The sequence below is a fragment of the Chiloscyllium plagiosum genome, unplaced genomic scaffold (genome assembly GCF_037043375.1).
Source record: "Chiloscyllium plagiosum isolate Xiang-an unplaced genomic scaffold, Cpla_swu_hap1 HiC_scaffold_25, whole genome shotgun sequence".
Lineage (NCBI taxonomy): Eukaryota > Metazoa > Chordata > Chondrichthyes > Orectolobiformes > Hemiscylliidae > Chiloscyllium > Chiloscyllium plagiosum.
In genome coordinates, this window is record NW_028270163.1 from 57060239 (window position 1) to 57085539 (window position 25301).

Here is a 25301-nt window from a genome sequence, read left to right on the forward strand (position 1 = left end):
AGGGAACACAGCGCACTGACAGGGACGGAGCGCAATGACAGGAACGGAGCGCACTGACAGGGACACAGCGCACTGACAGGGACACAGCGCACTGACAGGGACACAGCGCACTGACAGGGACGGAGCGCACTGACAGGGACACAGCGCACTGACAGGGACGGAGCGCACTGACAGGGACATTGCACACTGACAGGGACACAGCGCACTGACAGGGACGGAGCGCAATGACAGGGACGGAGCGGACTGACAGGGACGGAGGGCACTGACAGGAACACAGCGCATTGACAGGAACACAGCGCACCGACAGGAACACAGCGCACTGACAGGAACACAGCGCACCGACAGGAACACAGCGCGCTGACAGGGACGGAGCGCACAGACAGGGACACAGCGCACTGACAGGGACACAGCGCACTGACAGGGACACAGCGCACTGACAGGAACACAGCGCACTGACAGGAACACAGCGCACTGACAGGGACACAGCGCACTGACAGGGACACAGCGCACTGACAGGAACACAGCGCACCGACAGGAACACAGCGCACTGACAGGGACACAGCGCACCGACAGGAACACAGCGCACTGACAGGGACACAGCGCACTGACAGGGACACAGCGCACTGACAGGAACACAGCGCACCGACAGGAACACAGCGCGCTGACAGGGACGGAGCGCACCGACAGGGACGGAGCGCACTGACAGGGACGGAGCGCACTGACAGGGATGGAGCGCACTGACAGGGACAGAGCGCACAGACAGGAACACAGCGCACCGACAGGAACACAGCGCACAGACAGGGACACAGCGCACAGACAGGAACACAGCGCACAGACAGGAACACAGCGCACCGACAGGAACACAGCGCACAGACAGGGACACAGCGCACTGACAGGGACACAGCGCACTGACAGGAACACAGCGCACAGACAGGGACAGAGCGCACAGACAGTAACACAGCGCACCGACAGGGACAGAGCGCACAGACAGGGACGGAGCGCAATGACAGGAACGGAGCGCACTGACAGGAACGTAGCGCACTGACAGGGACACAGCGCACTGACAGGAACGGAGCGCACTGACAGGGACACAGCGCACTGACAGGGACGGATCGCACTGACAGGGACGGAGCGCACTGACAGGAACACAGCGCACTGACAGGGACACAGCGCACTGACAGGAACGGAGCGCACTGACAGGGACACAGCGCACTGACAGGGACACAGCGCACTGACAGGAACACAGCGCACTGACAGGAACACAGCGCACTGACAGGGACACAGCGCACTGACAGGAACACAGCGCACTGACAGGAACACAGCGCACTGACAGGGACACAGTGCACTGACAGGAACGGAGCGCACTGACAGGAACGGAGCGCACTGACAGGGACACAGCGCACGGACAGGGACGGAGCGCACTGACAGGAACACAGCGCACTGACAGGGACACAGTGCACTGACAGGGACGGAGCGCACTGACAGGGATGGAGCGCACTGACAGGGACATTGCACACTGACAGGGACACAGCGCACTGACAGGGACACAGCGCACTGACAGGGAACACAGCGCACTGACAGGGACAGAGCGCACCGACAGGGAACACAGCGCACTGACAGGGACAGAGCGCACAGACAGGGACGGAGCGCAATGACAGGGACACAGTGCACTGACAGGGACGGAGCGCACTGACAGGGACGGAGCGCACTGACAGGGACATTGCACACTGACAGGGACACAGCGCACTGACAGGGACACAGCGCACCGACAGGGACGGAGCGCACTGACAGGGACACAGCGCACTGACAGGGACGGAGCGCACTGACAGGGACATTGCACACTGACAGGGACACAGCGCACTGACAGGGACGGAGCGCACTGACAGGGAGGGAGCGCAATGACAGGGACGGAGCGCACAGACAGGAACACAGCGCACTGACAGGGACACAGCGCACCGACAGGGACGGAGCGCACTGACAGGGACACAGCGCACTGACAGGAAGACAGCGCACTGACAGGGACACAGCGCACTGACAGGGAGGGAGCGCAATGACAGGGACACAGCGCACTGACAGGGACACAGCGCACTGACAGGGACGGAGCGCACTGACAGGGAGGGAGCGCAATGACAGGGACGGAGCGCACAGACAGGAACACAGCGCACTGACAGGGACACAGCGCACTGACATGGACACAGCGCACTGACAGGGACACAGCGCACTGACAGGGACACAGCGCACTGACAGGGACACAGCGCACTGACAGGAACACAGAGCACTGACAGGGACACAGCGCACTGACAGGGACGGAGCGCAATGACAGGGACGGAGCGCACAGACAGGAACACAGCGCACTGACAGGGACACAGCGCACTGACATGGACGGAGCACACTGACAGGGACACAGCGCACTGACAGGGACGGAGCGCACAGACAGGAACACAGCACACCGACAGGGACTCAGCGCACTGACAGGGATGGAGCGCACTCACAGGGACGGAGCGCACAGACAGGAACACAGCGCACTGACAGGAACACAGCGCATTGACAGGGACACAGCGCACTGACAGGAACACAGCACACCAACAGGGACACAGCGCACCGACAGGAACACAGCGCACCGACAGGAACACAGCGCACTGACAGGGACACAGCGCACTGACAGGGACGGAGCGCACAGACAGGAACACAGCGCACCGACAGGGACACAGCGCACCGACAGGGACACAGCGCACAGACAGGGACACAGCGCACAGACAGGGACACAGCGCACTGACAGGAACACAGCGCACTGACAGGAACACAGCGCACCGACAGGGACACAGCGCACCGACAGGGACACAGCGCACCGACAGGGACACAGCGCACCGACAGGGACACAGCGCACTGACAGGGACACAGCGCACTGACAGGAACACAGCGCACTGACAGGGACACAGCGCACTGACAGGGATGGAGCGCACTGACAGGGACAGAGCGCACAGACAGGAACACAGCGCACCGACAGGAACACAGCGCACCGACAGGGACACAGCGCACTGACAGGGACACAGCGCACCGACAGGGACACAGCGCACTGACAGGGACACAGCGCACTGACAGGGACACAGCGCACCGACAGGGACACAGCGCACTGACAGGGACACAGCGCACTGACAGGAACACAGCGCACTGACAGGGACACAGCGCACTGACAGGGATGGAGCGCACTGACAGGGACAGAGCGCACAGACAGGAACACAGCGCACCGACAGGAACACAGCGCACCGACAGGGACACAGCGCACTGACAGGGACACAGCGCACCGACAGGGACACAGCGCACTGACAGGGACGGAGCGCACAGACAGGAACACAGCGCACCGACAGGGACACAGCGCACTGACAGGGACACAGCGCACCGACAGGGACACAGCGCACTGACAGGGACGGAGCGCACAGACAGGAACACAGCACATCGACAGGGACACAGCGCACTGACAGGGATGGAGCGCACTCACAGGGACGGAGCGCACAGACAGGAACACAGCGCACTGACAGGAACACAGCGCATTGACAGGGACACAGCGCACTGACAGGAACACAGCACACTGACAGGGACACAGCGCACCGACAGGGACACAGCACACCGACAGGAACACAGCGCACCGACAGGAACACAGCGCACTGACAGGGACGGAGCGCACAGACAGGGACACAGCGCACTGACAGGAACACAGCGCACCGACAGGGACACAGCGCACCGACAGGGACACAGCGCACTGACAGGGACACAGCGCACTGACAGGGACACAGCGCACCGACAGGGACACAGCGCACTGACAGGGACACAGCGCACTGACAGGGACACAGCGCACTGACAGGGACGGAGCGCACTGACAGGGACACAGCGCACTGACAGGGACACAGCGCACTGACAGGGACGGAGCGCACAGACAAGAACACAGCACACTGACAGGGACACAGCGCACCGACAGGGACACAGCGCACCGACAGGGACACAGCGCACTGACAGGGACACAGCGCACTGACAGGGACACAGCGCACTGACAGGGACGGAGCGCACTGAAAGGGACACAGCGCACTGACAGGGACACAGCGCACTGACAGGGACGGAGCGCACAGACAAGAACACAGCACACTGACAGGGACACAGCGCACTGACAGGGACGGAGCGCACTGACAAGGACGGAGCGCACTGACAGGGACACAGCGCACCGACAGGGACACAGCGCACTGACAGGGACACAGCGCACCGACAGGGACACAGCGCACTGACAGGGACACAGCGCACTGACAGGGACAGAGCGCACTGACAAGGACGGAGCGCACTGACAGGGACACAGCACAGTGACAGGGACGTGAGCGCACAGACAGGAACACAGCGCACCGACAGGAACACAGCGCACCGACAGGGACACAGCGCACCGACAGGGACACAGCGCACTGACAGGGATGGAGCGCACTGACAGGGACAGAGCGCACAGACAGGAACACAGCGCACCGACAGGAACACAGCGCACCGACAGGAACACAGTGCACTGACAGGGACACAGCGCACTGACAGGGACACAGCGCACTGACAGGGACGGAGCGCACAGACAGGAACACAGCGCACCGACAGGGATGGAGCGCACCGACAGGAACACAGCGCACTGACAGGGATGGAGCGCACTGACAGGGACGTAGCGTACAGACAGGAACACAGCGCACCGACAGGAACACAGCGCACCGACAGGGACGTAGCGTACAGACAGGAACACAGCGCACCGACAGGAACACAGCGCACCGACAGGGACGGAGCGCACAGACAGGAACACAGCGCACCGACAGGAACACAGCGCACTGACAAGGACACAGCGCACTGACAGGGACACAGCGCACTGACAGGAACACAGCGCACTGACAGGAACACAGCGCACTGACAGGGACGGAGCGCACTGACAGGGACGGAGCGCAATGACAGGGACGGAGCGGACTGACAGGGACGGAGGGCACTGACAGGAACACAGCGCACCGACAGGAACACAGCGCACCGACAGGAACACAGCGCACCGACAGGGACACAGCGCACTGACAGGGACACAGCGCACTGACAGGGACGGAGCGCACTGACAAGGACGGAGCGCACTGACAAGGACGGAGCGCACTGACAGGAACACAGCGCATTGACAGGAACACAGCGCACCGATAGGGAACACAGCGCACTGACAGGGACACAGCGCACCGACAGGAACACAGCGCACTGACAGGGACACAGCGCACTGACAGGGACACAGCGCACTGACAGGAACACAGCGCACCGACAGGAACACAGCGCACCGACAGGAACACAGCGCGCTGACAGGGACGGAGCGCACTGACAGAGACGGAGCGCACCGACAGGGACGGAGCGCACTGAGAGGGATGGAGCGCACTGACAGGGACAGAGCGCACAGACAGGAACACAGCGCACCGACAGGAACACAGCGCACAGACAGGGACACAGCGCACTGACAGGGACACAGCGCACTGACAGGAACACAGCGCACAGACAGGGACAGAGCGCACAGACAGTAACACAGCGCACCGACAGGAACACAGCGCACAGACAGGAACACAGCGCACCGACAGGAACACAGCGCACTGACAGGGACACAGCGCACCGACAGGGACACAGCGCACTGACAGGGACGGAGCGCACTGACAGGGACAGAGCGCACAGACAGGAACACAGCGCACCGACAGGAACACAGCGCACCGACAGGGACACAGCGCACTGACAGGGACAGAGCGCACAGACAGGAACACAGCGCACCGACAGGAACACAGCGCACCGACAGGAACACAGCGCACCGACAGGGACACAATGCACTGACAGGGACACAGCGCACTGACAGGGACACAGCGCACTGACAGGAACGGAGCGCACTGACAGGGACACAGCGCACTGACAGGGACACAGCGCACCGACAGGGACGGAGCGCACTGACAAGGACGGAGCGCACTGACAGGGACGGAGCGCACTGACAGGGACGGAGCGCACAGACAGGAACACAGCACACTGACAGGGACACAGCGCACTGACAGGGACGGAGCGCACTGACAGGGACGGGAGCGCACAGACAAGAACACAGCACACTGACAGGGACACAGCGCACTGACAGGGACGGAGCGCACTGACAAGGACGGAGCGCACTGACAGGGACGGAGCGCACTGACAGGGACGGGAGCGCACAGACAGGAACACAGCGCACCGACAGGAAACAGCGCACTGACAGGAACACAGCGCACCGACAGGGAACACAGCGCACTGACAGGGACAGAGCGCACAGACAGGGACGGAGCGCAATGACAGGAACGGAGTGCACTGACAGGGACACAGCGCACTGACAGGGACACAGCGCACTGACAGGGACGGAGCGCACTGACAGGGACGGAGCGCACTGACAGGGACACAGCGCACTGACAGGGACGGAGCGCACTGACAGGGACACAGCGCACTGACAGGGACACAGCGCACTGACAGGGACACAGCGCACTGACAGGGACACAGCGCACTGACAGGGACACAGCGCACTGACAGGGACGGAGCGCACTGACAGGGACATTGCACACTGACAGGGACACAGCGCACTGACAGGAACACAGCGCACAGACAGGGACGGAGCGCACTGACAGGAACACAGCGCACTGACAGGGACGGAGCGCACTGACAGGGACACAGCGCACTGACAGGGACACAGCGCACTGACAGGGACACAGCGCACTGACAGGGACACAGTGCACTGACAGGGACGGAGCGCACAGACAGGAACACAGCGCACTGACAGGGACGGAGCGCACTGACAGGGACACAGCGCACTGACAGGGACACAGCGCACTGACAGGGACACAGTGCACTGACAGGGACGGAGCGCACAGACAGGAACACAGCGCACTGACAGGGACGGAGCGCACTGACAGGGACACAGCGCACTGACAGGGACACAGTGCACTGACAGGGACGGAGCGCACTGACAGGGACACAGTGCACTGACAGGGACACAGCGCACTGACAGGGACACAGCGCACTGACAGGGACACAGCGCACTGACAGGGACGGAGCGCACTGACAGGGACACAGTGCACTGACAGGGACACAGCGCACTGACAGGGACACAGCGCACTGACAGGAACACAGCGCACTGACAGGGACACAGCGCACTGACAGGGACGGAGCGCACAGACAGGAACACAGCGCACTGACAGGGACACAGCGCACTGACAGGGACGGAGCGCACTGACAGGGACACAGCGCACTGACAGGGACACAGCGCACTGACAGGGATGGAGCGCACTCACAGGGACGGAGCGCACCGACAGGGACACAGCGCACTGACAGGGACACAGCGCACTGACAGGGACACAGCGCATTGACAGGGACACAGCGCACCGATAGGAATACAGCGCACCAACAGGGACACAGCGCACCGACAGGGACACAGCACACCGACAGGAACACAGCGCACTGACAGGGACACAGCGCACTGACAGGGACACAGCGCACTGACAGGAACACAGCGCACTGACAGGGACACAGCGCACTGACAGGGACACAGCGCACTGACAGGAACACAGCGCACTGACAGGAACACAGCGCACTGACAGGGACGGAGCGCACTGACAGGGACGGAGCGCACTGACAGGGACGGAGCGCACTGACAGGGACGGAGCGGACTGACAGGGACGGAGCGCACAGACAGGGACGGAGCGCACTGACAGGGACGGAGCGCACTGACAGGGACGGAGCGCACTGACAGGGACGGAGCGCACTGACAGGGACGGAGCGGACTGACAGGGACGGAGGGCACTGACAGGAACACAGCGCACCGACAGGAACACAGCGCACCGACAGGAACACAGCGCACCGACAGGGACACAGCGCACTGACAGGGACGGAGCGCACTGACAGGGACGGAGCGCACTGACAGGGACGGGAGCGCACAGACAGGAACACAGCGCACCGACAGGAAACAGCGCACTGACAGGAACACAGCGCACCGACAGGGAACACAGCGCACTGACAGGGACGGAGCGCAATGACAGGAACGGAGCGCACTGACAGGGACACAGCGCACTGACAGGGACACAGCGCACTGACAGGGACACAGCGCACTGACAGGGACACAGCGCACTGACAGGGACGGAGCGCACTGACAGGGACACAGCGCACTGACAGGGACGGAGCGCAATGACAGGGACGGAGCGGACTGACAGGGACGGAGGGCACTGACAGGAACACAGCGCATTGACAGGAACACAGCGCACCGACAGGAACACAGCGCACTGACAGGAACACAGCGCACCGACAGGAACACAGCGCGCTGACAGGGACGGAGCGCACAGACAGGGACACAGCGCACTGACAGGGACACAGCGCACTGACAGGGACACAGCGCACTGACAGGAACACAGCGCACTGACAGGAACACAGCGCACTGACAGGGACACAGCGCACTGACAGGGACACAGCGCACTGACAGGAACACAGCGCACCGACAGGAACACAGCGCACTGACAGGGACACAGCGCACCGACAGGAACACAGCGCACTGACAGGGACACAGCGCACTGACAGGGACACAGCGCACTGACAGGAACACAGCGCACCGACAGGAACACAGCGCGCTGACAGGGACGGAGCGCACCGACAGGGACGGAGCGCACTGACAGGGACGGAGCGCACTGACAGGGATGGAGCGCACTGACAGGGACAGAGCGCACAGACAGGAACACAGCGCACCGACAGGAACACAGCGCACAGACAGGGACACAGCGCACAGACAGGAACACAGCGCACAGACAGGAACACAGCGCACCGACAGGAACACAGCGCACAGACAGGGACACAGCGCACTGACAGGGACACAGCGCACTGACAGGAACACAGCGCACAGACAGGGACAGAGCGCACAGACAGTAACACAGCGCACCGACAGGAACACAGCGCACAGACAGGAACACAGCGCACCGACAGGAACACAGCGCACTGACAGGGACACAGCGCACCGACAGGGACACAGCGCACTGACAGGGACAGAGCGCACAGACAGGAACACAGCGCACCGACAGGAACACAGCGCACCGACAGGAACACAGCGCACCGACAGGGACACAGCGCACCGACAGGGACACAGCGCACTGACAGGGACACAGCGCACTGACAGGAACGGAGCGCACTGACAGGGACACAGCGCACTGACAGGGACACAGCGCACCGACAGGGACGGAGCGCACAGACAAGAACACAGCACACTGACAGGGACACAGCGCACTGACAGGGACGGAGCGCACTGACAAAGACGGAGCGCACTGACAGGGACGGAGCGCACTGACAGGGACGGGAGCGCACAGACAGGAACACAGCGCACCGACAGGAAACAGCGCACTGACAGGAACACAGCGCACCGACAGGGAACACAGCGCACTGACAGGGACAGAGCGCACAGACAGGGACGGAGCGCAATGACAGGAACGGAGCGCACTGACAGGGACACAGCGCACTGACAGGGACACAGCGCACTGACAGGGACACAGTGCACTGACAGGGACACAGCGCACTGACAGGGACACAGCGCACTGACAGGGACGGAGCGCACTGACAGGGACGGAGCGCACTGACAGGGACACAGCGCACTGACAGGGACGGAGCGCACTGACAGGGACATTGCACACTGACAGGGACACAGCGCACTGACAGGAACACAGCGCACAGACAGGGACGGAGCGCACTGACAGGAACACAGCGCACTGACAGGGACGGAGCGCACTGACAGGGACACAGCGCACTGACAGGGACACAGCGCACTGACAGGGACGGAGCGCACAGACAGGAACACAGCGCACTGACAGGGACGGAGCGCACTGACAGGGACACAGCGCACTGACAGGGACACAGCGCACTGACAGGGACACAGCGCACTGACAGGGACACAGTGCACTGACAGGGACGGAGCGCACAGACAGGAACACAGCGCACTGACAGGGACGGAGCGCACTGACAGGGACACAGCGCACTGACAGGGACACAGTGCACTGACAGGGACAGAGCGCACTGACAGGGACACAGTGCACTGACAGGGACACAGCGCACTGACAGGGACACAGCGCACTGACAGGGACACAGCGCACTGACAGGGACGGAGCGCACTGACAGGGACACAGTGCACTGACAGGGACACAGCGCACTGACAGGGACACAGCGCACTGACAGGGACGGAGCGCACTGACAGGGACGGAGCGCAATGACAGGGACAGAGCGCACAGACAGGAACACAGCGCACTGACAGGGACACAGCGCACTGACAGGGACGGAGCGCACTGACAGGAACACAGCGCACTGACAGGGACGGAGCGCACTGACAGGGACACAGCGCACTGACAGGGACACAGCGCACTGACAGGGACGGAGCGCACCGACAGGGACACAGCGCACTGACAGGGATGGAGCGCACTCACAGGGACGGAGCGCACCGACAGGGACACAGCGCACTGACAGGGACACAGCGCACTGACAGGGACACAGCGCATTGACAGGGACACAGCGCACCGATAGGAATACAGCGCACCAACAGGGACACAGCGCACCGACAGGGACACAGCACACCGACAGGAACACAGCGCACCAACAGGGACACAGCGCACTGACAGGGACACAGCGCACTGACAGGGACACAGCGCACCAACAGGGACACAGCGCATTGACAGGTACACAGCGCACTGACAGGGACACAGCGCACTGACAGGGACACAGCGCACCGATAGGAATACAGCGCACCAACAGGGACACAGCGCACCGACAGGGACACAGCACACCGACAGGAACACAGCGCACCGACAGGAACACAGCGCACTGACAGGGACACAGCGCACTGACAGGGACGGAGCGCACAGACAGGAACACAGCGCACCGACAGGGACACAGCGCACCGACAGGGACACAGCGCACTGACAGGCATGGAGCGCACTGACAGGGACAGAGCGCACAGACAGGAACACAGCGCACCGACAGGAACACAGCGCACCGACAGGAACACAGCGCACCGACAGGGACACAGCGCACTGACAGGGACACAGCGCACTGACAGGGACGGAGCGCACAGACAAGAACACAGCACACTGACAGGGACACAGCGCACTGACAGGGACGGAGCGCACTGACAAGGACGGAGCGCACCGACAGGGACACAGCGCACTGACAGGGACACAGCGCACTGACAGGGACGGAGCGCACTGACAGGGACGGAGCGCACTGACAGGGACGGAGCGCACTGACAGGGACACAGCGCACAGACAAGAACACAGCACACTGACAGGGACGGAGCGCACTGACAGGGACGGAGCGCACTGACAGGGACGGAGCGCACTGACAGGGACGGGAGCGCACAGACAGGGACGGAGCGCACTGACAGGGAACACAGCGCACTGACAGGGACGGGAGCGCACAGACAGGGACGGAGCGCACTGACAGGGAACACAGCGCACTGACAGGGACGGAGCGCACTGACAGGGATGGAGCGCACTGACAGGGAACACAGCGCACTGACAGGGACGGGAGCGCACAGACAGGGACGGAGCGCACTGACAGGGAACACAGCGCACTGACAGGGACGGGAGCGCACAGACAGGGACGGAGCGCACTGACAGGGAACACAGCGCACTGACAGGGACGGGAGCGCACAGACAGGGACGGAGCGCACTGACAGGGAACACAGCGCACTGACAGGGACGGAGCGCACCGACAGGGATGGAGCGCACTGACAGGAACACAGCGCACTGACAGGGATGGAGCGCACTGACAGGGACGGAGCGCACCGACAGGGACACAGCGCACTGACAGGGACACAGCGCACTGACAGGGACGGAGCGCACTGACAGGAACACAGTGCACTGACAGGGACGGAGCGCACTGACAGGAAACAGCGCACTGACAGGAACACAGCGCACCGACAGGAACACAGCGCACTGACAGGGACGGAGCGCACAGACAGGGACGGAGCGCACTGACAGGGACGGAGCGCACAGACAGGGACGGAGCGCACAGACAGGGACGGAGCGCACTGACAGGGACGGAGCGCACAGACAGGGACGGAGCGCACTGACAGGGACGGAGCGCACAGACAGGGACGGAGCGCACTGACAGGGACGGAGCGCAATGACAGGGACGGAGCGCACTGACAGGGACGGAGCGCACTGACAGGGACGGAGCGCAATGACAGGGACGGAGCGCAATGACAGGGACGGAGCGCACTGACAGGGACGGAGCGCACTGACAGGAACACAGCGCACTGACAGGGACGGAGCGCAATGACAGGGACACAGCGCACCGACAGGGACGGAGCGCAATGACAGGGACGGAGCGCAATGACAGGGACACAGCGCACTGACAGGAACACAGCGCACTGACAGGGACACAGCGCACTGACAGGAACACAGCGCACTGACAGGGACACAGCGCACTGACAGGAACACAGCGCACTGACAGGGACACAGCGCACTGACAGGAACACGGCGCACCGACAGGGACACAGCGCACCGACAGGGACACAGCGCACTGACAGGGACACAGCGCACTGACAGGGACACAGCGCACCGACAGGGACACAGCGCACTGACAGGAACACAGCGCACCGACAGGGATGGAGCGCACTGACAGGAACACAGTGCACTGACAGGGACGGAGCGCACTGACAGGAACACAGTGCACTGACAGGGACGGAGCGCACTGACAGGAAACAGCGCACTGACAGGGACACAGCGCACTGACAGGGACACAGCGCACTGACAGGGACGGAGCGCACTGACAGGGACGGTGCGCACTGACAGGGACACAGCGCACTGACAGGGACGGAGCGCACTGACAGGGACGGTGCGCACTGACAGGGACACAGCGCACTGACAGGGACGGAGCGCACTGACAGGGACGGAGCGCACTGACAGGGACACAGCGAACCGACAGGGACACAGCGCACTGACAGGAACACAGCGCACTGACAGGGACACAGCGCACTGACAGGAACACAGCGCACTGACAGGGACACAGCGCACTGACAGGAACACGGCGCACCGACAGGGACACAGCGCACCGACAGGGACACAGCGCACTGACAGGGACACAGCGCACTGACAGGGACACAGCGCACTGACAGGGACACAGCGCACTGACAGGGACGGAGCGCACTGACAGGGACGGTGCGCACTGACAGGGACACAGCGCACTGACAGGGACACAGCGCACTGACAGGGACGGAGCGCACTGACAGGGACGGTGCGCACTGACAGGGACACAGCGCACTGACAGGGATGGAGCGCACCGACAGGGACGGAGCGCACTGACAGGGACGGAGCGCACTGACAGGGATGGAGCGCACCGACAGGGACGGAGCGCACTGACAGGGACGGAGCGCACTGACAGGGACACAGCGCACTGACAGGGACGGAGCGCACTGACAGGGACGGAGCGCACTGACAGGAACGGAGCGCACTGACAGGGACACAGCGCACTGACAGGGACGGTGCGCACTGACAGGGACACAGCGCACTGACAGGGATGGAGCGCACCGACAGGGACGGAGCGCACCGACAGGGACACAGCGCAGTGACAGGGACGGGAGCGCACCGACAGGGAAACAGCGCACTGACAGGAAACAGCGCACCGACAGGGACACAGCGCACTCACAGGGACGGAGCGCACCGACAGGGACACAGCGCACTGACAGGAAACAGCGCACCGACAGGGACACAGCGCACTCACAGGGACGGAGCGCACTGACAGGGACGGAGCGCACTGACAAGGACGGAGCGCACTGACAGGAACACAGCGCACCGACAGGGAACACAGCGCACCGACAGGGACGGAGCGCACCGACAGGGAACACAGCGCACCGACAGGGACGGAGCGCACCGACAGGGACGGAGCGCACCGACAGGGACAGAGCGCACAGACAGGGATGGAGCGCAATGACAGGGACACAGCGCACTGACAGGGACGGAGCGCACAGACAGGGACACAGCGCACTGACAGGGACAGAGCGCACAGACAGGGATGGAGCGCAATGACAGGGACACAGCGCACTGACAGGGACAGAGCGCACAGACAGGGATGGAGCGCAATGACAGGGACACAGCGCACTGACAGGGACAGAGCGCACAGACAGGGATGGAGCGCAATGACAGGAACACAGCGCACCGACAGGGACGGAGCGCACTGACAGGGACACAGCGCACTGACAGGGACACAGCGCACTGACAGGGACGGAGCGCACTGACAGGGACACAGCGCACTGACAGGGACACAGCGCACTGACAGGGACACAGCGCACTGACAGGAACACAGCGCACCGACAGGGACGGAGCGCACTGACAGGGACACAGCGCACTGACAGGGACACAGCGCACTGACAGGGACAGAGCGCACAGACAGGGATGGAGCGCAATGACAGGGACACAGCGCACTGACAGGGACAGAGCGCACAGACAGGGATGGAGCGCAATGACAGGGACACAGCGCACTGACAGGGACGGAGCGCACAGACAGGGACACAGCGCACTGACAGGGACAGAGCGCACAGACAGGGATGGAGCGCAATGACAGGGACACAGCGCACTGACAGGGACGGAGCGCACTGACAGGGACGGAGCGCACCGACAGGGAACACAGCGCACTGACAGGGACACAGCGCACTGACAGGGACAGAGCGCACAGACAGGGACACAGCGCACTGACAGGGACACAGCGCACTGACAGGGACGGAGCGCACTGACAGGGACGGAGCGCAATGACAGGGACAGAGCGCACTGACAGGGACACAGCGCACTGACAGGAACACAGCGCACTGACAGGGACAGAGCGCACAGACAGGGACGGAGCGCACTGACAGGGACGGAGCGCACTGACAGGGACGGAGCGCACTGACAGGGACGGAGCGCACTGACAGGGACACAGCGCACTGACAGGGACGGAACGCACTGACAGGGACACAGCGCACTGACAGGGACACAGCGCACTGACAGGGACACAGCGCACTGACAGGGACGGAGTGCACTGACAGGGACACAGTGCACTGACAGGGACACAGCGCACCGACCCTTATGGAGGCTTCTAACCAGTAGACACCCATGCTCTTTATTTGTGTGTGGATTTCATGAGCACTAAGTTGTGAAACTTTTGCTGGATGCTTAAATCTACCATTCCAATCTCAGCTGAGAGCTTTTCCCATTTCTCCCCCTCTCCCTGGTTTATACTAACTGAGAGGATGAAGCTGCTCACAGATGGTGGGTACATACACATGCCGGGCTAGACCAAACCAAACGGATGGGGCTAGGTGGGGGAGGGACGCCTCCGCATTTCTCACTCCCACTTTTGACCTGAAAACGCAGTTACTAAGGCAACTCATTACACTGCGAGACATGGAAGGTTTCTCATTACCTGAAGGCTGCGCAATCTATTGATCGTAGCAATCCTGACAAAAGGAAATCTGTGCGAGCAGTTCCTTTGTTGTGAAGTACTGCAGTAATTGTACATACCTCATTCAAAAGCACTGAATTAGTTCATTTATTCAACTCTTTTCAGCAAAGAGAAAAGCATTTCCTTTCTTTCCTTTCACAGCTAAGCAGCCCAGACACTGCCTGTCATAGCCAGATTATATTCAGATGGTTAGTATTTTGCTTTGGTGATGACGCTGATTTTCAATAAGTGATGATGGTCTTTACATTCAAGGTGGGGATTGTTAAACAGAAAGGTTTCAAACCTGACAGGCGCGGAAAACCAGCACGAAGCCCAGTGGGGAGCAGACTGAAAAAGTATCAAACATTTCAAAACAGTCAGCATCCACATCGTCCCCATCAAACACTCCCAGGACAGGGACAGTACAGGGTTAGGTACAGAGTAAAGCTCCCTCTACACTGTCCCCCAACAAACCCTCCCAGGACAGGGACAGTACAGGGTTAGGTACAGAGTAAAGCTCCCTCTACACTGTCCCCCAACAAACCCTCCCAGGACAGGGACAGCACAGGGTTAGATACAGAGTAAAGTTCCCTCTACACTGTCCCCCATCAAACCCTCCCAGGACAGGGACAGTACAGGGTTAGATACAGAGTAAAGCTCCCTCTACACTGTCCCCATCAAACACTCCCGGGACAGGGACCGCACGGGGTTAGATACAGAGTAAAGCTCCCTCTACACTGTCCCCCATCAAACACTCCCAGGACAGGGACAGTACAGGGTTAGGTACAGAGTAAAGCTCCCTCTACACTGTCCCCCATCAAACCCTCCCAGGACAGGGACAGCACAGGGTTAGATACAGAGTAAAGCTCCCTCTACACTGTCCCCCATCAAACACTCCCAGGACAGGGACAGTACAGGGTTAGATACAGAGTAAAGCTCCCTCTACACTGTCCCCATCAAACCCTCCCAGGACAGGGACAGTACAGGGTTAGATACAGAGTAAAGCTCCCTCTACACTGTCCCCATCAAACCCTCCCAGCACAGGGACAGTACAGGGTTAGATACAGAGTAAAGCTCCCTCTACACCGTTCCCATCAAACCCTCCCAGCACAGGGACAGTACAGGGATAGATACAGAGTAAAGCTCCCTCTACACTGTCCCCCATCAAACACTCCCAGGACAGGGACAGCACAGGGTTAGATACAGAGTAAAGCTCCCTCTACACTGTCCCCCATCAGATACTCCCAGGACAGGGACAGCACAGGGTTAGGTACAGAGTAAAGCTCCCTCTACACTGTCCCCATCAAACCCTCCCACACAGGGACAGTACAGGGTTAGATACAGAGTAAAGCTCTCTCTACACTGTCCCCATCAAACCCTCCCAGCACAGGGACAGTACAGGGTTAGATACAGAGTAAAGCTCCCTCTACACTGTCCCCCATCAAACACTCCCAGGACAGGGACAGCACAGGGTTAGATACAGAGTAAAGCTTCCTCTACACTCTCCCCATCAAACACTTCCAGGACAGGAACAGCACAGGGTTAGATACAGAATAAAGCTCCCTTTACACTGTCCCCATCAAACCCTCCCAGGATAGGGACACAGCAGGTTTAGATACAAAGTAAAACTCCCTCTACACTGTCCCCATCAAACACTCCCAGCACAGGGACAACACAGGGTTAGATACAGAGTAAAGCTCCCTCTACACTGTCCCCCAACAAACCCTCCCAGGACAGGGACAGCACAGGGTTAGATACAGAGTAAAGCTCCCTCTACACTGTCCCCCATCAAACACTCCCAGGACAGGGACAGCACAGGGTTAGATACAGAGTAATGCTCCCTCTACACTGTCCCCCATCAAACACTCCCAGGGACAGGAACAGCACAGGGTTAGATACAGAATAAAGCTCCCTTTACACTGTCCCCCATCAAACCCTCCCAGGACAGGGACACAGCAGGTTTAGATACAAAGTAAAGCTCCCTCTACACTGTTCCCCATCAAACACTCCCAGGACAGGGACAGCACAGGGTTAGATACAGAGTAAAGCTCCCTCTACACTGTCCCCCATCAAACCCTCCCAGGACAGGGACAGTACAGGGTTAGATACAGAGTAAAGCTCCCTTCACACTGTCCCCATCAAACCCTCCCAGGATAGGGACACCATGGGGCTAAGTAGAGAAGAAATGAATGAATGAATGCACTCCAAAAGCCAGGTACAACAGTGTAAGAAATACAGTGACCAACCTCCACACAGCATGATCCCACAAACAGCACCATGACAATGACCAGAAACCCTGTCCTGGTGAGCTGATTGAGCAATAATTATTGGCTTCAGGACATGGGGGATAACACCAATGTCCTTCAAAATAGGGCAGTGAGTTCTATTACCATTTGAGCAAGAGGACAACAATTTGACTGGAAAGCCAGGAGAACGCTGAGAAGGTGAGCATTTAATGGGCATCGTCAGGCCTGCTTGAATATCTGAGCAGGCACAAATGTTGCTGAATGGAGCGCAATGGGTGAACCTCCCATTTACAATCACACTTACATTGGCACCTACAGTGACAATCAGGTTACTTTCTGCTAATTATGATTCCAAATACTGGACAGCTTGCACTGATAGTCACAACTGTAACCCTTTTGAGAAGATTTGTGGTTCAGGTTGAGGTTCTGAGTGTAAGTTTGCTCACTGGGCTGGAAGGTTCATTTCAGACGTTTTGTCACCACACTAGGTAACATCATCAGTGAGCCTCTGGTGAAGTGCTGGTGTTAGTGGTACCCAACGGGTACCCAATGAACACAGTCCGCCGATTTCTCAGCAACAAGCCCAAACAAGCAGACAAAACACGTCCAGAAACCCTAGCCACTCTCCCCTACATCAAAGACATCTCGGAAATGACTCCTTGGCATCATGGTAGCCCACAAACCCACCAACATACTAAAACAGCAGCTAATAAACTTGAAAGACTCTATTCAGACAACAAGCAAAACTAATGTCATTTACAAAATGCCGTGCAAGGACTGTAACAAACACTACTTTGGACAAACAGGCAGAAAACTAGCCACCAGGATACATGATCACCAACTAGCCACAAAACAGCATGACCCTCTCTCACTAATACACTCACATACAGATGAGGAAGGACACCACTTCGACTGGGACACACATCCATCCTAGGACAAGCCAAACAGAGACACACACGAGAATTCTTAGAACTCTATCAACAAACACATTGACTTGGACCCCATTTACCAACCCATGAGAAAAAGAATAGGCAATGACATCAACACAGGAAATGACATCACCACAGGAAATGATGTCACCAACCCAAGGAAGCCTACACATGTGAGCAGAAAGCAGGCCATAACACCAGTGCTTCATCCAGAGGCTTACTGATGATGTTACCTAGTATGGTGACAAAATGTCTGAAAACAAACTTTCCAGCCCAGCGAGCAAACCTACACCCAGAACAACTGCAACCCCCCAACATTCCCACCCTTCCACCCCATCACTGATATTTCATTCCCACTTCAATTTTGCTCGGAGTTTTTAATCAGTCAAATGCTGCCTTGATGACAAGGGCAGACCCTCTCAAGTCATCACTGGAATTCCACTCTGTCCTTAGTGTTTGAAAAAAGACCCTGCTGTAACGGCCCTGGGGGAACACAAAGACAGCATCATCGAGCCAGAGTATTGCTGCAGCACTGTTGGTATCATCTACTGAGACTTGGTTAATGATTCAGAGTTGATAAATTGGCAGGTAATTCTCTGGATTTGATTAGTCCAGCTCCTTGAGACCAGGACATGCAATTCAATCAAAGCTAACATTTTGGGGAAGAATGGGAAGTCTGGGGAAGGAAGGGATAGTATTGCGTTGTGAGCACACAATCTGTTGCCCTGGGAATGTTGGTTAGGCCAGCAGCCTTTACCTGCACAGGCTGGATGCGGTGAACTGTTGACTGGTGACAGCTCAGACGACTGACTGTTCTTCTTACTTCCTGACTTGCCCTGTGCAAGAAACGAAAGTACAAAACATGCTGATCAGTTTCCTTCTGCTGCACTATAATGGGCAACACTCAGTCCCAGGCTCCATCCTCCAACTCCGTCATCAACACCTCTACTAACAAACTGCATTCCAGCACTGACTGTACCCTCCCTCTGCCTTGGTCACCCGCCGCACTGACTGTACCCTCCCCGTGCCCTGCTCACCACCTGCACTGACAGAACCCTCCCTCTGCCCTGGTCACTCCCTGCACTGACTGTACGCTCCCTCTGCCCTGGTCACCCCCTGTACTACCTGTATCCTCCCTGTGCCCTGGTCACCCCCTTTACTGACTGTACCCTCCTTGTGCCCATGTCACTCCCTGTACTGACTGTACCCTCCCTGTGCCCTGGTCACCCCCTGTACTGACTATACCCTCCCTGTGCCCTGGTCACCCCTTGTACTGACTATACCCTCACTGTGCCCTGGTCACCCCCTGTATTACCTGTATCCTCCTTGTGGCCTGGTCAACCCCTTTACTTACTGTACCCTCCCTGCGCCCGTGTCACCCCCTGCACTGACTGTACCCTCCCTGTGCCCTGGTCACCCCCTGCACTGACTGTACCCTCCCTGTGCCCTGGTCACCCCCTGCACTGACTGTACCCTCCCTGTGCCCTGGTCACCCCCTGCACTGACTGTACCCTCCCTGTGCCCTGGTCACCCCTTATACTGACTGTACCCTCCCTGTGCCCTGGTCACCCCCTGCACTGACTGTACCCTCCCTGTGCCCTGGTCACCCCCTGCACTGACTGTACCCTCCCTGTGCCCTGGTCACCCCCTGCACTGACTGTACCCTCCCTGTGCCCTGGTCACCCCCTGCACTGACTGTACCCTCCCTGTGCCCTGGTCACCCCCTGCACTGACTGTACCCTCCCTGTGCCCTGGTCACCCCCTGCACTGACTGTACCCTCCCTGTGCCCTGGTCACCCCCTGCACTGACTGTACCCTCCCTGTGCCCTGGTCACCCCCTGCACTGACTGTACCCTCCCTGTGCCCTGGTCACCCCCTGCACTGACTGTACCCTCCCTGTGCCCTGGTCACCCCCTGCACTGACTGTACCCTCCCTGTGCCCTGGTCACCCCCTGCACTGACTGTACCCTCCCTGTGCCCTGGTCACCCCCTGCACTGACTGTACCCTCCCTGTGCCCTGGTCACCCCCTGCACTGACTGTACCCTCCCTGTGCCCTGGTCACCCCCTGCACTGACTGTACCCTCCCTGTGCCCTGGTCACCCCCTGCACTGACTGTACCCTCACTGTGCCCTGGTCACCCCCTGCACTGACTGTACCCTCCCTGTGCCCTGGTCACCCCCTGCACTGACTGTACCCTCCCTGTGCCCTGGTCACCCCCTGCACTGACTGTACCCTCCCTGTGCCCTGGTCACCCCCTGCACTGACTGTACCCTCCCTGTGCCCTGGTCACCCCCTGCACTGACTGTACCCTCCCTGTGCCCTGGTCACCCCCTGCACTGACTGTACCCTCCCTGTGCCCTGGTCACCCCCTGCACTGACTGTACCCTCCCTGTGCCCTGGTCACCCCCTGCACTGACTGTACCCTCCCTGTGCCCTGGTCACCCCCTGCACTGACTGTACCCTTGCTGTGCCCTGGTCACCCCCTGCACTGACTGTACCCTCCCTGTGCCCTGGTCACCCCCTGCACTGACTGTACCCTCCCTGTGCCCTGGTCACCCCCTGCACTGACTGTACCCTCCCTGTGCCTGTGTCACCCCCTGCACTGACTGTACGCTCCCTGTGCCCTGGTCACCCCCTGCACTGACTGTACCCTCCCTGTGCCCTGGTCACCCCCTGCACTGACTGTACCCTCACTGTGCCCTGGTCACCCCCTGTACTGACTGTACCCTCCCTGTGCCCTGGTCACCCCCTGCACTGACTGTACCCTCCCTGTGCCCTGGTCACCCCCTGCACTGACTGTACCCTCCCTGTGCCCTGGTCACCCCCTGCACTGACTGTACCCTCCCTGTGCCCTGGTCACCCCCTGCACTGACTGTACCCTCCCTGTGCCCTGGTCACCCCCTGCACTGACTGTACCCTCCCTGTGCCCTGGTCACCCCCTGCACTGACTGTACCCTCCCAATGCCATGCTCCTTACCTGATGGGTTTTGGCTGCAGCAGTGTTGTCGGTTTCGGGCTGTAGTCCCGACTGCATCACTGGGTGGAGACTTGCTGGGACTGACTGTAAGCTGGGCTCTGCATTTCCAGTGCTGGTGGGGGATGAGTGTATCACCTGGGCCCTGGGATTCGGCATGTTACAGGCAGAGCTGGGCTGAGGGCTCTTGCGCACAAAAGCAATCTCCACCGTTCCCTCAGATCTGAAGCAGAGACATGAAAATCCTTGGCACTATGAAAATGTTTTATATCTCTCTGATAACAGTACTGTCTTCCATCTGAAATATCACCATTGCTTGAGGCATTACCTAAATGTCAATCAGATACAGATTTGAAATGGGAAAATACACAAAAGGAAGTGTTGAAGGAGTAAAACAGAAACAACAGGAACGGGTGGCTGGTCTTCCAACAGCTCCCACTCGCCCGTACATTGCACCCAGGTACCCATCTGCAAAACATCCTTACGCGCTTCAGGAGTGTACTTAAACAAGATTTGATAGCGAGCCTCAGAAGGAGATATTAGATTAATTGACCAGACGCTTAAGTCAAAAACAAAAGTGTTAGAGAAAGGGGGAGAACAAACAGTTCCAGAGTTTGGGGCTCAGGCAACCAAAAAGCATGGCCACTGATGGGTGGCGGTGCGGTGGCACAGTGGTTAGCATTGCTGCCTTACAGCACCAGAGACCTGGGTTCAATTCCCGCCTCAGGCGACTGTCTGTGTGGAGTTTGCACATTCTCCCCGTGTCTGCGTGGGTTTCCTCCGGGTGCTCCGGTTTCCTCCCACTGTCCAAAGATGTGCAGGTCAGGTGAATTGGCCAGGCTAAATTGCCCGTAGAGTTAGGTAAAGGGATAAATATAGGGGAATGGGTGGGTTGCGTTTCAGCGGGTTGGTGTGGACTTGTTGGGCCAAAGGGCCTGTTTCCACACTGTAAGTAATCAAAAAAACCGAGGGATGCACTTCAGAACAGAATTGGACGAGATCTCAAGGACAGGGGGGCTGCAAGATATTACACAGAGATGGAGCTGGGAGTGGGACAGGATTTAAAACAATAATGAGAGTTTTCAAATTTAAAATGCTGCTTAATTAAGAGTCAGTGTAGTTTACTCAGCACTGGGGTGCCTGGGGAAGAGGTGCAAATTCGGACATGGGCAGAGGTTTGATATAGTCATGAATAAGGCCGGTAGGAATCCAGGAGAAACCTCTTTCGGCATGTTACAGGCAGAGCTGGACAGCAGCAAAAATGTAGAATTTGCTACCTACAAGGAATAATTTAAGGGAAACAGTACTGACGTTTTTTTTTGTTAAAAGACAGGAAGATCCACAAGGAAGGAAAGATTAGCTGGAACTTTAGACAGGGTGAGATGGATTCAAGTCAGAGGAGGCTTGTGTGCAGCATGAACCAGAGATGGAAATGTGTTGCTGGAAAAGCGCAGCAGGTCAGGCAGCATCTAGGGAACAGGAGAATCGACGTTTCGGGCATTAGCCCTTCTTCTAGGGAATCTCCTGTTCCCTAGATGCTGCCTGACCTGCTGCGCTTTTCCAGCAACACATTTCCATCTCTGATCTCCAGCATCTGCAGACCTCACTTTCTCCTGTAGCATGAACCAGTTGGACCGAATAGACTCTCCTTGTAGTGTAAGGTCTACATACGTCAAAGTAAATGGCTCAGCGTTTACATGTGCTCTGTGTGGGAGCCAACATTACCACATGGCCAAGCTATCTGTCCTACTGCAATCCTCACCTTAGCTTCAGTCTGGTCAGAATGCTCTTGGCCTCCTCCTCTGTAACTGCAATCAGGGACTCCTTGTTAATGGACACCAGTTGGTCTCCAGGTTGCAATCTTCCATCCTGTAGATAATACAAACAGCATATTATGGGATGTGGAGCGAGAGGATCCTCAATTCTAAGTGAAGGTCCCAAATAGCAGGATGAGGCTGCATCAAGTGATCCAAAACTTCAATCAACGATCACTGCAAGGTGTAAGTCCTTACAAATCACACAGCACCAGGTTATAGTCTACAGGTGTATTTGGAACCACTAGCTTTCGGAGCGCTGCTCCTTCATTAGCGAGCTGTGGTCCACAATCAAAAGACACAGAATTTATAGCAAAAAATCTCAGTGTCATGCAACTGAAACAACACACTGAACAAACCTAGATTGCTGTTAACTCTTTCCTCTTTTAGAATGGGTTGCACGCTCCGGTACATTAATGAATAAATCCCAGAACTACTTTCCAGTCACATTCCCGAGATAACTTACGGTTTTTAAAAGTAAGGTGACATCTCAGCGCAGATAATGCATTAGACATCGGTGTCAGATATCGGTGTGAGGTTAGACATCGGTGTGAGGTTAAACATCGGTGTCAGATATCGGTGTCAGATATCGGTGTGAGGTTAGACATCAGTGTCAGATATCGGTGTGAGGTTAGACATCGGTGTCAGATATCGGTGTCAGATATCAGTGTGAGGTTAGACATCGGTGTCAGATATCGGTGTCAGATATCAGTGTGAGGTTAGACATCGGTGTCAGATATCGGTGTGAGGTTAGACATCGGTGTCAGATATCGGTGTCAGATATCAGTGTGAGGTTAGACATCGGTGTCAGATATCGGTGTCAGATATCAGTGTGAGGTTAGACATCGGTGTCAGATATCGGTGTGAGGTTAGACATCGGTGTCAGATGTCGGGTGAGTTAGACATCGGTGTGAGGTTAGACATCGGTGTCAGATATCGGTGTCAGATATCGGTGTGAGGTTAGACATCGGTGTGAGATATCGGTGTGAGGTTAGACATCGGTGTCAGATATCGGTGTCAGATATCGGTGTGAGGTTAGACATCGGTGTCAGATATCGGTGTGAGGTTAGACATCGGTGTCAGATATCGGTGTGAGGTTAGACATCGGTGTGAGGTTAGACATCGGTGTCAGATATCGGTGTCAGATATCGGTGTGAGGTTAGACATCGGTGTCAGATATCGGTGTGAGGTTAGACATCGGTGTGAGGTTAGACATCGGTGTCAGATATCGGTCTGAGGTTAGACATTGGTGTCAGATATCGGTGTGAGGTTAGACATCGGTGTCAGATATCGGTGTCAGATATCGGTGTGAGGTTAGACATCGGTGTCAGATATCGGTGTCAGATATCAGTGTAAGGTTAGACATCGGTGTCAGATATCGGTGTGAGGTTAGACATCGGTGTCAGATATCGGTGTCAGATATCGGTGTGAGGTTAGACATCGGTGTCAGATATCGGTGTCAGATATCGGTGTGAGGTTAGACATCGGTGTCAGATATCGGTGTCAGATATCAGTGTGAGGTTAGACATCGGTGTCAGATATCGGTGTCAGATATCAGTGTGAGGTTAGACATTGGTGTCAGATATCGGTGTGAGGTTAGACATCGGTGTCAGATATCGGTGTCAGATATCGGTGTGAGGTTAGACATCGGTGTCAGATATCGGTGTGAGGTTAGACATCGGTGTCAGATATCGGTGTGAGGTTAGACATCGGTGTGAGGTTAGACATCGGTGTCAGATATCGGTGTCAGATATCGGTGTGAGGTTAGACATCGGTGTCAGATATCGGTGTGAGATATCGGTGTGAGGTTAGACATCGGTGTGAGGTTAGACATCGGTGTCAGATATCGGTGTGAGGTTAGACATCGGTGTC

At 58.4% G+C, this 25301-nt stretch overlaps 1 protein-coding gene across 3 annotated transcripts in view; it reads right to left on the reverse strand.

Moving 5' to 3' along the window:
• The window catches only part of stxbp4 (syntaxin binding protein 4), a 360632-nt gene that overhangs the window by 235969 nt on the left and 99362 nt on the right, over positions 1-25301 (reverse strand). For all 3 annotated transcript variants that reach the window (XM_088000770.1, XM_088000768.1, XM_088000769.1), the window contains 3 exons: positions 23378-23484; positions 21619-21838; positions 19398-19476 (listed from right to left, as the gene is read on the reverse strand). In XM_088000770.1, coding sequence (XP_087856896.1) covers positions 19398-19476; positions 21619-21838; positions 23378-23484 — 406 coding nt within the window. The remainder of the gene's footprint in view (positions 1-19397; positions 19477-21618; positions 21839-23377; positions 23485-25301) is intronic.